At 42.5% G+C, this 12803-nt stretch overlaps 1 protein-coding gene and 1 long non-coding RNA gene across 2 annotated transcripts in view; one reads left to right on the forward strand and one right to left on the reverse strand.

Annotated features, from left to right (window-relative positions):
• Positions 1 to 12803, forward strand: part of LOC129147799 (uncharacterized) — a 58832-nt gene that overhangs the window by 13855 nt on the left and 32174 nt on the right. Inside the window, exon 3 of the long non-coding RNA XR_008555009.1 lies at positions 5356 to 5503. This is a non-coding gene — a long non-coding RNA (uncharacterized LOC129147799). The remainder of the gene's footprint in view (positions 1 to 5355; positions 5504 to 12803) is intronic.
• LOC114230868 (metalloproteinase inhibitor 1-like) lies at positions 7452 to 9375 on the reverse strand. The gene is made up of 6 exons (XM_028142606.2): positions 9320 to 9375; positions 8997 to 9119; positions 8749 to 8822; positions 8484 to 8598; positions 8063 to 8184; positions 7452 to 7784 (listed from the first exon to the last, which is right to left on the reverse strand). The coding sequence occupies exons 1-6, from the start codon at positions 9333 to 9335 to the stop codon at positions 7614 to 7616; spliced, it is 621 nt and encodes a 206-aa protein (XP_027998407.2). The 5' UTR covers positions 9336 to 9375; the 3' UTR covers positions 7452 to 7613.

Raw genomic sequence — 12803 nt, forward strand, 5'->3', positions numbered from 1 at the left:
AGAATATATTTGGGAATGATACATCTGGTAAGGAGTTAATATCCAAAATACATAAGGGATCCACACAACTTAATACCAAAACAAACAATCCAATAAAAAGCAAGGAGAGGACCTGCAGACACTTCTTCAAAGATGGCCAATAGACATATGAAAAAATGCTCAATGTTGGGAATCATCAGGGAAATGCAAATTAAAAAAACACAATGAGATATTACCTCATACCTGTCACAATGACTGTCATCAATAAATCAACAAGTAACAAGTGATGGTGAGGAAGTAGAGAAGAGGGAATTTTTGTGCACCATTGGTGGAATTGTAAATTGTGCATCCACGATGGAAACCAGTATTGAGCTTCCTCAAAAGTGGGAAATAAAACTACCATAGGACCCAGCAATGCTACTTCTAGGTATTTATTTGAAGAAATCCAAAATACTAATACAAAAAGATATATGCACCCCTCCCTCAAAATACATATATGCACCTCAATGTTAATTGCAGCCTTATTTACAATAGCCAAAATATGAAGCCAACCTAATTGTCCATCAATAGAATGGTTAAAATAGAAGTGGTACGGATACACAATAGACTATTACTTGGACATAAAAAAGAATGAAAGCTTACCCTTTGCAACAATATAAATGGATCTAGAAGGAATTATGTTAAGTGAAATAAGTCAGAGAAAGGCAAATACCATATGATTTCAGTTATAGATAGAATCTAATGGACAAAATAAATCAACAAAACAAAACAGAAACACTCATAGATGCAGAGAACAAATTTATGGTTGCCAGATGGGAGGGGGGTTTGGCGGCTGGGTGAAAAATGGAAAGGGGTTAAGAAGTACAAATTGGCAGTCATAAAAATAGTCATGAGGCCCACTGGCATGGCTCAATGGTTGAGCGTGGATCTATAAACCAGGAAGTCATGGTTTGATTCTCGACAAGGGCACATGCCCTGGTTGCTGGCTGGATCCCCTGTGGGATGTAGGAGGCAGTCGATCAATGATTCTCTCTCATCATTGATGTTTCTCTCACTCACTCTCCCTCTCAATAAAAAATATATTAATAACAATAAAAATAGTCATGAGGATGTAAAATGCAGCATAGGGAATATAGTCAATAATCTATATAATAAAAGCGTAATATGCAAATATACTTAACGGTGGAATGACTGGTTGCTATGATGTGCACTGACCACCAGGGGGCAGACGCACAATGCTGCAGGCGGGTGGTAAGGAGCGAGGGGTCCTGGATTTTGAGAGCCCTGGACTGCGAGAGGGATGTTTGACTGCTGACGGATCAGGCCTAAGCTGGCAGGTGGACCTCCCCTGAGGGGTCCCGGACTATGAGAGGGTGCAGGCCAGGCTGAGGGACCCACCTCTCCCTCACCTCCTTACCCCCAGTGTACCAGGCCTCTAGTATTGTAATAACTATGTATGGTGTCAGATAGGTGCTAGACTTATTGGGGTGATCACTTTGGAAAGTATGTAATGTCTAATCATTATATTGTACACTTGAAACTAATATAATATTGTATGTCAACTGTAACTGAAAAATAAAAATATTTTAATGCATTATGTTACATATTTAAGTAATTTTCACTTTGAAAAGATAAGTGTATTTCTAAAACATACTTCAAGGTAGTGTGTGTTTCTCATTGCATATCAAGGAATACAGGATAGTGATACAAATGATCACTGTGGATAGTATCCTTTATCACTTGGTTATAATGGTCTCTTCAATGTTTCCCTATTATGAAATCACTATTTTCTCCTCCCCATATTCTACTCTGTGGGATATAATAAACCCTCCCCATGCTAAGGAGAAGGAAATAAATGTCTACCTCCTAGAAGGCAGGTGTCTATACATGTTATTTGGAAATCTTTCATAAGAAAGAGTTATTTTTTGTCCCCATTTATTTGCTTATCAAATATTTTATTGATACTGGTATAGACTGATGGATAATTTTTCTTTGAGTTACAATTTAATAAATATATTTATTTTGCTAGGAAAATTGTTCCATATTTTAATTGTTATACAGTTTACTGGGAAAATGGTTTCAGCCTTGTCTGTTGGGAGATTTTTCATACTGATTCAGGTGTCCTTTTTTTTTTTTTTCCCTGAATTTATTTATTTATTTATTTTTAAATTTCTTTATTGATTAAGGTGTCACATATTTGTCCTCATCCCCCCATTCCCATCCCACACCCCTCCCAACGGATGCCCCAACCACCTGTTGAACTCAAGCACTGGTTAGGCTCATATGCATGCACACAAGTCCCTTGGTTGATCTCTCCCCCCTCCCCGCACCCTCCCCTATCCTCCCTCTGAGGCCCAATAGTCCGATCGATGCCTCCTTGTTTCTGATTCTGTTCTTGTTCATCAGTCTATGTTGTTCATCATTTCCCCTAGATGAGCGAGATCATGTGTCACTAGAGATATACTTATAAGAACTGAATGTGAGACGAGAAATAATAGTTATGCTGGCAGGCAAATGAATCAGTCTGTAGTGAGTTTCTTTCTGGACCAACAGTTCTTTTGAGACCCAATTTCAATGTCCACCAGTTCCTTATGTGTACATGTCGGCACTGACCCCTTAGCTCTGGATGGTGGACAAATGGTGGTAATGCAGGTCCGACTCCCTCTGGTTTGGTCTCGGCAGGACCCAGGGGCACAGCTTCATCCGGACCCAGGGGCGCGTGGCCTCACCCGGACCCAGGGGCGCGTGGCCTCTCCCAGACCCCGGGGCGCGTGGCCTCACCCGGACCCGGGACCCAGCCTCACCCGGATCCAGGGGCACACGGCCTCACCCGGACCCAGGATCCAGCTTCACCCAGACCCAGGGGCGTGTGGCCTCACCCAGACCCAGGGGCGCGTGGCCTCACCCGGACCCAGGGGCGCGTGGCCTCTCCCAGACCCAGGGGCGCGTGGCCTCACCTGGACCTAGGTGCACGAGGCCTCACCCGGACCCGGGACCCAGTCTCACCCAGATCCAGGGGCACACGGCCTCACCCGGACCCGGGATCCAGCTTCACCCAGACCCAGGGGCGCGTGGCCTCACCCGGACCCAGGGGCACGTGGCCTCACCCGGACCCAGCCTCACCCAGATCCAGGAGCTCACGGCCTCACTCGGACCCGGGATCCAGCTTCTCAGGTGTCCTTTTAACATACATGAGATCATTTTGTGTTTTACCTGCCCCAGCCCTTTCCACAAAGGGCTCTGGTTTCCTTTAATGGATAATGGTATTTAGAAACCGCAATCTGGGCATTAGGTGTGCTCATTGCTATTAGATCAGCTCACAAGATAGAACAGAAAACAAATAATTGATAAATACATATGTGTACATATATATTAACTTTTTATAGAAACACTAGAGGCCTGATGCACGAAGATTCATGCAAGAATGGGCCTTCCTTCCCCTGGCTGCCAGCACCACCTTCGCTCCGGCCAGAGCAACCTTTCCGCCTTCCCACGCTGCCCAGAGGCCTGGAGCGGCTGGGCGGTGAGGTATGCCTGCATTGTCGCCATGGCGACAACACAAGTATCCCACCCCAGGCCGCTCAGCGCCTGTGAATGCAAATTAACCTGCATCTTTGTTGGGTTAATTTGAATACTCACTCCTGATTGGCTGGCGGGCATGCGAAGGTACGGTCAATTTGCATCTTTCTCTTCTCTTAGTGTAGATACCTATAATTATTTCTGCATCTAAGTATCTGAATATGTATTAAAATAAACGTGAATTCACACTCCACTAACACATCTAATTAATCCATCACCACAGCATACAATGTACCACTTATCCCCTTTGCTTATGTGGGGAAGGAGTGGGAGGTTGAGTGAATTCATTGGTGGCACCAAAAGACCCTGGAAACAACTGATCCTTGACCTATTTGTGACCTTCTCCTGAGGTAAAAGCTTGAGTGTGTCGTTACAGTCAGGGCATATGGCCTAACAAGATTTTATGTTTTATATTGGGGTATGCTGTATATTAGAGGCATGGCTACCAGTCCTTGATCCACAAGTAAGATCCAGCTACATGCCTGCCTGGACTTGGGCATTCTTAGAGAATGGGGAGAAATTAGATTATGGCCTCACCCTGGTGAGTGGCCAGTGTGGGGTGAGAATGTGGGAGCATGACTGTTTCCAAGAAAATTCATGCCAATTTTGAAGGACAATGTGGGATAATGATTGTGGTGATTAATCTCTGAGAAATGTTGTGACATCCTACAGAACTCTTTCATGCAGGACATTTTAGGGCCAAGGAAGTAGTGTTAAAATATTGGCATTCTCTCTGGCTTTCCTTTATGAACTGGGGGTGATTTCAGTACCTTGTTTATTTGCTTTAACATAGCATTATAACCATGATTAATACTATCCTGGTGAATCTTGTTGTTCCGTCTTAATCTATATGAAATTGAGATAGTTATACTGCTTCATTGATACTATTTTTTTCTTTCACATTAAAGTATAATTGAAATTAATACTGCAATTAAGAATGAAAAGGTACTTGAAAATTAGGGCATAAATCCATATTTTTATGAGTATTGTGAGGTTTATTAAAGCAGTGCTCATTATTGCTAAAGGATTAGTAATAATAACTACTAACCATAGGGTATACACTACAAATCCAAATTTATTGAGTGCTTACTTGACTTCAGGTAATATTTCAAGTGTGTTCCATGTATTAAATATTTAATCTTGGCAGTAATTTTGTAAGAGAAGTTCTGTAATTATTTACACTTCACAGTTGAGGAATCTGATGCAAAGAGCTATTGAACGGCCTGCCCTAAGGTACTACAGCCAGGAGTTAATACAACTTGGATCTTAATCTAAGCACCTTGAGTCCAGGTTCCATTTAGTTAATCCCTAGGTTTTTCACAGTCATTACAGGAATACTTATCACAAATCACTAATATTATTTACCCACATTCTGTCACTATTATAATGTTATATCAAGAGGAACTGTAAGAAAGTCTCTTCCTAAATCCTTCCTGTCCCTTTTGTACCCACCTGCCTCCCACCTTCCTGGTGGTCTTTGCATCCTCCTGACTGATTAGCAGGTATGGGCAGGCCTGTTCTTGTGCAATTACACCACTGGATTGCTTACCTGGAAGTTGGTGAGGCTGGTAGGTGGTGAGTCCCTCACTATGGTGTCTCCCCATGTATTTATAAGGGGTGAGAATTCTCCCTGCACTGGGGGTTGAGTGAGGGATCTTGGGCGTGGGTGCAGTGGGGCTGCATATTTTGTTGTTTTGAGATTTGGCTGGAGGTACATAAGTGGCATCTTGATACCTAAACACAAGGGGTCCCTTGCATACTCTTTCCACCCCCTCAATCATGATTTCTTTATTCTAGGGCCTGGCCAAATCAACAGGAAAATGCAGCTCTAAGAGATCATATTACCAGAGGAACCCTGCCGACTTCTCCCCACTCATCCCTCCCCACGAGATCAGAGTTTCTACCCTGCTCTGACTGACAGAATATGCAGGGCGTCTGGAGCCTGGTAGGTCCCGGTTAAACACCACCCCTCCAGCCCCACACCCCATGTCCCCGCGTGCCAAGTCACCGTCCTCTTTCCTCCAGAGAAGACCAACTCTCCTGGGAGAAATTTGAATTTACATGAGAGATGAGGAAAAATATCATAATTACATTGATGCATGGATTTTTCAGCAAAACATAACTCACCTAGGGTGAGCTCACCCTCCCTCCCAGCACTTTGCCTTCTCTAACCCCTGCATGGGAACGCTTCATTTTAGCCAACGAACCAGAAACACAGTAATTGTAGCTCCTTAGTAACCTAGGACATTGTGCTCCCAGGACTACCCATCCATGGCTGATTTGGGACCCTGCCCAGGGTATCCTGAGGCTGGACTCGTTTAAACCACTGAGTGTTCACACAGTGTGCTGACGTCTGTCCTCAAGAGCAGTTCTGAATAACAGTAAATTAAAACTGACTAGACGTAGCATGAAATATAGAAAAGAGTGCAGCTAGGAGGGAAAGACGGCATCCTGATAGCTACAAGGTAGAAGGTCATTCTACAAGTGACCCGCCAGCTTTGCTTTCAGCCCAGAACCTGTTGCGTACTTCTTCCCACCATCCCTCGCTCCCTCTCCCTCTCCCCTTCTCCTTCTCTCTTCCTCTCATTGTTTTCTCTCTGATTTTTCCTCCTTTTGCCTGTTTGATGAGCCTCCTGATCTTCCCTTTTCTCTATCTTTTCTACCTGCTTCTACTTTCTACTGTTTGCTCTACTTCCTGTCCTTTTGTTCCCTCCCTTTGCTTCATGCTCCTTCTCTCTGCTCACAGGACTGTCTTCCAGTCCCTCATCTCCTGCTGCAATTTTTTCCTATCATCCACACGGGAAAGGGCATAACGACGCACGAATCTCATCCCAGAGAGACTCCCATAGAGATAGTAGGTCACTGCTTCCTCACAATCATACAATCACACAGGTAAGATTGCTCCTGCCTTGTATTCAAGTATAATTTACTGAACCAAGCACCTGTCTATACTCTGCAAACAGTCATTTTGAAATAACTCAAATAAGGCCCGCACAGATTCCATGCCAGTGTATAGAGCGTCGGCTGCAGACTGAAGGGTCCCGGGTTCGATTTCTATCAAGGGCATGTATCTTGGTCACAGGGGCCCTGGTCAGGGAGAGTGCAGGAGGCAACTAATCAATGTGTTTCTTTCACATTGATATTCTTCTGTGTCTTTCCCTCTCTCTTCCACTCTCTAAAAGTCAATGGAAAAGTATCCTCGGGTGAGGAAAAAAAACCCATAACTAAGTATAATAAAGAGAGAAGGGACTAGTTTTGAAAGAACTCTGGAAAATTTTAAGTTGATTATGTTCAAAGGAAAACTTCAATCAATACCCAAAAACGTTTACTATCCAGACCTCACTTGTAGAGTAAGCTATAAATCTTCTACAATTCCAATCTATGTCTGCATCTTATATTTTTACTGTGTTTATGGTACTTTATTCTTAGAAAGATGTTTTATTTTAAAGTAGTCAAATTTGTCAATATTTTCTTTCATATTTTTGACTTGTGATTTGATGTCCTAAAATTATTCCCCTTTGTGCTCTTATAAAAGTTTAAGAGTGTAATATTTTATACTCAGGACCTTAATATGACAAGGAATGATTTTTATATTTGCAAAGCAGTCTTGATTCTGTGGGAGCAAGGAATGTCCTTTCTCCTTCACCTGGTGGGTTTTGATTCTGCCAATATCAGGGGAAGTGAAGGAATGTCAGGTGGAGTCTGACCCTAGTCTTTCTGGTTTATCCCTTAGCTGGGGGCCAGAACTCTTGCTTTTGGTAGGATGAGGAGATGCAGGAACTTTGGAATGAGAAGGATTAGGGTCAGGCGTGCTGTTGCTGGATGAATTGAAATGAAATCTGATTGAAGAACTGAGTTAACAAAGGAAAAGCTGTCACAGTCTCAGTCTGGGATTTATTTTTTTGTAGATTTTATGGATGCATACACTGCTTGCAGAAAGTAAGCAAAATTTAGGTGTACAACCCAGTTCTGTTTTCATTGGCCAGATCCAGCAATAGAATATTAAAACCCTAGGGCAGAACCTGAGGAGTCATGCTTGGAACAGTTGCTGGAGCTCAGGCTTGGACTCCAGTCCACTCACAGTGACCAGCTGTGGAGGGGACACACATGGAGTTTAAGGAGTGGTTTTCGCTCCAAACGTTATATTGACAATTTCTTTGTTCCCACACACAGTCTGTGAGATCAGCTTCCGGGCAGCCAAGTGAGCAGAGGAAGCAGGGTTGAACCTACAGGTGGAGGGAGATACAGTATTTACTGTCATTCCCTTCCCACCTCTTGTTCATACACCCCCATCCGAAAAAGACAAGGGTGAAGGGGATTAGGAGTGGGGGAGGGGTCTGAATATAGGGAGAAGCTAAAGGGGACAATGAGAAGGGACAGGGAATAGGAAGGAAGCAGGGAAGGAGGCCAAGGTCATCCAAAGAGGGAGATGACAGGGAGGAAGATCTAGGAACAATGAGCAGAGCCTGGGCTACAGAGGAAACATACATAGGATGCTACTCACGTGACATTTGCAGCCTCTTTTGTATGCTCCCTCGAAACCTATCCTCTGCTCTAGGGTGAGCTGCTGCCAGAAAGACAACATATGGCACTTGGTGAAGATCACTCTTCGGGCCCTCAGGAAGCCTGCGGTGATCAGAGAGCATGGCCTGGGGTCAGCACAGCATGTATGGATGCCCCTTTGGGAAGGACATGCTAAGGCCCAAAGGTATTTAGCCCCAGAGAGTCTGGAAACCCAGAGGCTGGTACGGTTATCCACAAATCACAGATGATTTTAAAATGGCCCAGCATTTTCCTAGGATGCATCTGTCAAATTATGGAGAAGTGCTCCCTGGTCCCCGCTGGAACTGGGGTTGCAGAAATACAGTGGTCCTTTCAGGGGAAGGTGGCAAGTTTGACTGACTGCATGTGGATGGGTTGCTCACCTGCAATAAGTACCTGTGATTGTTCAGAGCTCGTCTCTTCATATCCACAGTCATCTGGACGGAGAGGGGTGTAGATATTATGGATTTCTGTGAGTCTCATGGGACCCTTGAGGATCTGTGATGGGGAGAAAGAGAGGCTAAGACCTTGGTTTTCCTTGAAGGTGCTAGGCTCCAGACACCATCCAACTCCCTCCGCCCGAGCAGATTGGAAAATCTAGTTTATTTAGAAGGAAGGGATTAAGAAGGAAAGAGGAATTGGGTTTACCTTAAGGATCCTGACTTTGAAACTTCGTTTTAGCGCAGTGTTTTCTCCTGGTCCTAGTATATCAACTAGTAAGACTGGGAGGAGGAAGAAATGGGTCAGGAGCCCATAGGTTCATTGAAATAAGATTTCCCATCCTCAGTCTCCTGGAGACATTGTTCAGATCAACAGAGCTCCCCCACCTCTGCATTGCTCCACCCCATGGTGAGACCTTCTTGATGCAGACTTCCCCGGTGTCTCCCTAGACTCACCAGTGTCTGACGTGCAGTAATATTCCTGAGGGTGCTGAAGTTTACATTGACAAGCACTGCAAGGTGTGGACAGAGCCAGGAGCAAGGGAAAGGCCAGCAGGACTGAGGGATCCATGGTGGGTCCTGGGGAACACAAGGCATGCGTTAAATCATGAACTTTTTCTAGCCCAGCGCCCCATCCACCTACAGATAGAAACTGAGCTGGCTTTGGAGGACTGTCTCCCTCTCTTAATGTCTAGGGACCTAGAAAGACAGAGTCCAGCCCCCAACAATCTTGTGGACCACATGCATGAAGTCGGTGCCTCATGTGTAAACTGTCTTACCTGGCCTGGCTGGCATGGCTCAGTGGTTGAGGGTCACCCCATGAATCAGGAGGTCATGATTTGATTCCCTGTCAGGGCACATGCCCTATTTGGAGGCTCAATCCCCAGGAGGCAGGAGACAGCCTATCAGTGATTATCTCTCATCATGTTTCTATCTTCCTCGCCCTTCCTTACTGAAATCAATAAAAATATATTTTAAAATATCTTACCTCTGTCTGGCTGAGCCAAGGTGTACCACTGCTTCCACAGAACACCAAGCACTATGAAGGTTAAATAGTCCTCTGAATTTCCTTGTCATCCTGAGGCTTATCACCCGGAAGGTACCATCTGATTACTGGGTGTACCTGTCACTTGGAATCATTTTTCTCTCATCTGCATTTTCTTTCAGCCACGTTGTTGCCTGTACTCATAGCTTGTATCCTTTCAAGCTGGTTACTATTACATTGTATGACTAAACCAAAATGTGTTTATTCATTCAGGTATTGATAGTTTTTTGGGCATGGTGACATTACATACATTCATTACAAGTCTTTTTGTTTCCTATGTTTTTATTATTTGTGCAAATACTAAAGCTGTAATTGTTTAATCATGTAATAATTATATCATTAACTTCGTAAAAAAGTGTTGGACATTTTCCAAATTGGTTGTAATATTTTATATTCCCAAGAACAATTTAGAAGACTGCTACTTACTTCAAATCTTTGTCAACACTTGGTATTGTCCGTCTTTCATAATTTTTGTCATTGTAGTGAATACAAAGTGGTGCCTTATAAAGGTTTCACTTATATTTTTCCAAAATAAGTATTTTTAGGAACTGTTGGTCATTCATATATCATGTTTTATGGAGTGTCTATTAAAATATTTTGCCTATTTATATTGTCTTTTATCATTGAGTGGTAAGAGACTTCTTTTTTTCCCCCTTTAATATACAGTATTCTGGATAAAGGATGTCTGTCAAGTATATGTGTTTTGTTTTTTCAAAAAGGGTGTTTTATTTTGTATTTACTGCAGCACTGACATTTCACTTATATAGCCTATGGGTGTGTTTTTTAATTTATTTATTGTTGAAAGTATTACATATGTCTCCTTTTCCCCCCCGGCCACCTCCACCCCCCGGCATATACCATTACCCTCCTATAGTCTGTGTCCATTGGTTATGCTTATATGCATGCATACAAGTCCTTTGGTTGATCTCTTTACTCCCATCATCCCTCCCCTGCCTTCCCTCTGAGGTTTGAAGTCTGTTTGATATTTCTATGTCTCTGAATCTATTTTTATTCATCAGTTTATGTTGTTCATTATATACCACAAGTGAGTGAGATCATGTGATACTTATCCTTCTCTGACCGGCTTATTTCACTTAGCATAATGCTCTCCAGGTCCATCCATGCTGTTGTGAATGGTAAGAGTTCTTTCTTTTTTTACAGCAGCATAGTATTCCATTGTGTAGATGAACCACTGTGTTTTAATCCACTCATCTGCTAATGGGCACTTAGGCTGTTTCCAAATCCTCTCTCTGGGGCTTACTCTTACTTTTGGAATTACAGTTATGAAGAGTGGGAGTTTTAAATTTTAATGAAGCACAATTATCGATTTGCCTTTTACAGTTTTTGCTTTTTGTGCCCCAACTAAGAAACTGTTGCCTATTCAACAGATACATTTTATTTCATTTAGGTTCTTAGCAGACAAAGCTAGGGAATATGTTACCTATGTATACACAGATACTTATAAACATTTTTGTTAGTGTGTGTGTATGTGTATGACCTTGTAGCCACAGAAAACCTCCCTGTGCTCAATATGGTTCCCAAAGTCTGTGTGATATTCCATCTGTCCCATAGGTTTTCTCATGTAGAATCATGCCCCGATTACAAGGTTTTGGTTGAATTCCACCCAAGGTGAGATCACAGACAATTTGTGCATGGAGTTTGTAGCCTCCTTTTATTCCTATTAACCACAACTATGCTCATTTAGACTTTTGATTCTTGGCTCTATTTTATTTTGAAAATTTTATTTTACTTATTTATTTTTTTGTACTACTGTCACTCTCTCCCTTTATGTTGCTCAATATTTGCTTTATATATTTAGGTGCTCCTACTTTGGGTGCATAGAATATTCTGAGAATTTTCAATGGAAGGACCTGCTTATTGGAAGGGTAATGTTGAGGGTCTGGATAAGTTAGGTGGGGATTGTAGATGAGTAAGTATCAGGCAGTGCCTTTATTTCTGACACTGTATGCAAGCCCACTCCAATTTCTGAGTCTATGCCACGAGAACCATCTCCCCTGCAGGACTTCTTCTCCCAGAATGGACCCCGGGAACCTTTGGGGTCCAATGATAGGGACCATGTACATTTGAGTTTCAATGAGAGGATTTATTTAAAAACTACATAAACCTGATAATTTTAGTTGGTAAATTTATTTTCAAAAGGTTATATGTTGACAATCCTGAAACTAATGTATACAGGGAGGGGAAAAAGTATGTTTACAGTTGTTTGTATGGAAAATAATTACTCAATTATAATAATATGAGAATATACTCTGTGTTCCATGTACTCACAATGGTAATCCTACTTTTGCCCCACCCTGTATGTACATTGGGGTTGAATAAGGAAATTATATAAAATGGAAGTCAGATTTCTTATCGTCAGAGAAGAGTGGTACAAATAGTCAAGGATTGAAGGCTAGAATAAATCCTGGATTACTTTATAGTTAAAGATAGTATGAACACATGTTAATTTTAATATATATTGAGAGAGACAGAAATAGTTATAACTGTGTATATACATGAATTAGTACACATATTTCCTAGCTCTGTTTATTGAGAGGGCCTAGAAGCAGTAGCACCCCAGAAGCAACAAATAACCCAGAGCTCAAATATGGGTTTCTAAATTCCATTGTCCCATTAAAAAAAGAGGGCATGGCCAGAAGAGTATAGAAAAAGAAAAATAGAGGCTGTACAGCGAAGAAGCCTGGCCAACACCACTGTAAGCAGGTGAGGAATGTCACCACCCCAGGGATAAAATGCCAATGCTATGTTGTGATGTGGGACAATGAGAAAAGGACTTCCTCTCTGTGGTATTCTTCTCCCAAATCCAGAGTCCCAGTGTAATCACGAAAATACACCAGACAAACCCAAATTGAGGAACAGTCCACAGAACACCTGTCCAGTACTCTTAAAAACTGCCAGCTTGTTGAAAACTAAAAGTTAAACGAAGTAGTTGTCACAGCGCAGAGAAGACTGGGGAGACGGTTCTGCAGTGTCCTGGCTTGGATGCTGGCACGGAAAAAACTGAAAAGCTGTAGAAATCTGAATAGAGTGTCATTTAGTTAACAGAACTGTACACTTGTTAAATCTCATAGTTTTTCTTTTTTTGGTTAATCCTCACTAGAGGATATTTTTTCCCCATTGATTTTTAGAGAAAATGGAAGGGAGGGCAACAGAGAGAAACATCGATGTGAGAGGACATGCATTGGTTGCCTCCTGCA

The sequence above is a fragment of the Eptesicus fuscus genome, chromosome 21, assembly GCF_027574615.1.
Source record: "Eptesicus fuscus isolate TK198812 chromosome 21, DD_ASM_mEF_20220401, whole genome shotgun sequence".
Lineage (NCBI taxonomy): Eukaryota > Metazoa > Chordata > Mammalia > Chiroptera > Vespertilionidae > Eptesicus > Eptesicus fuscus.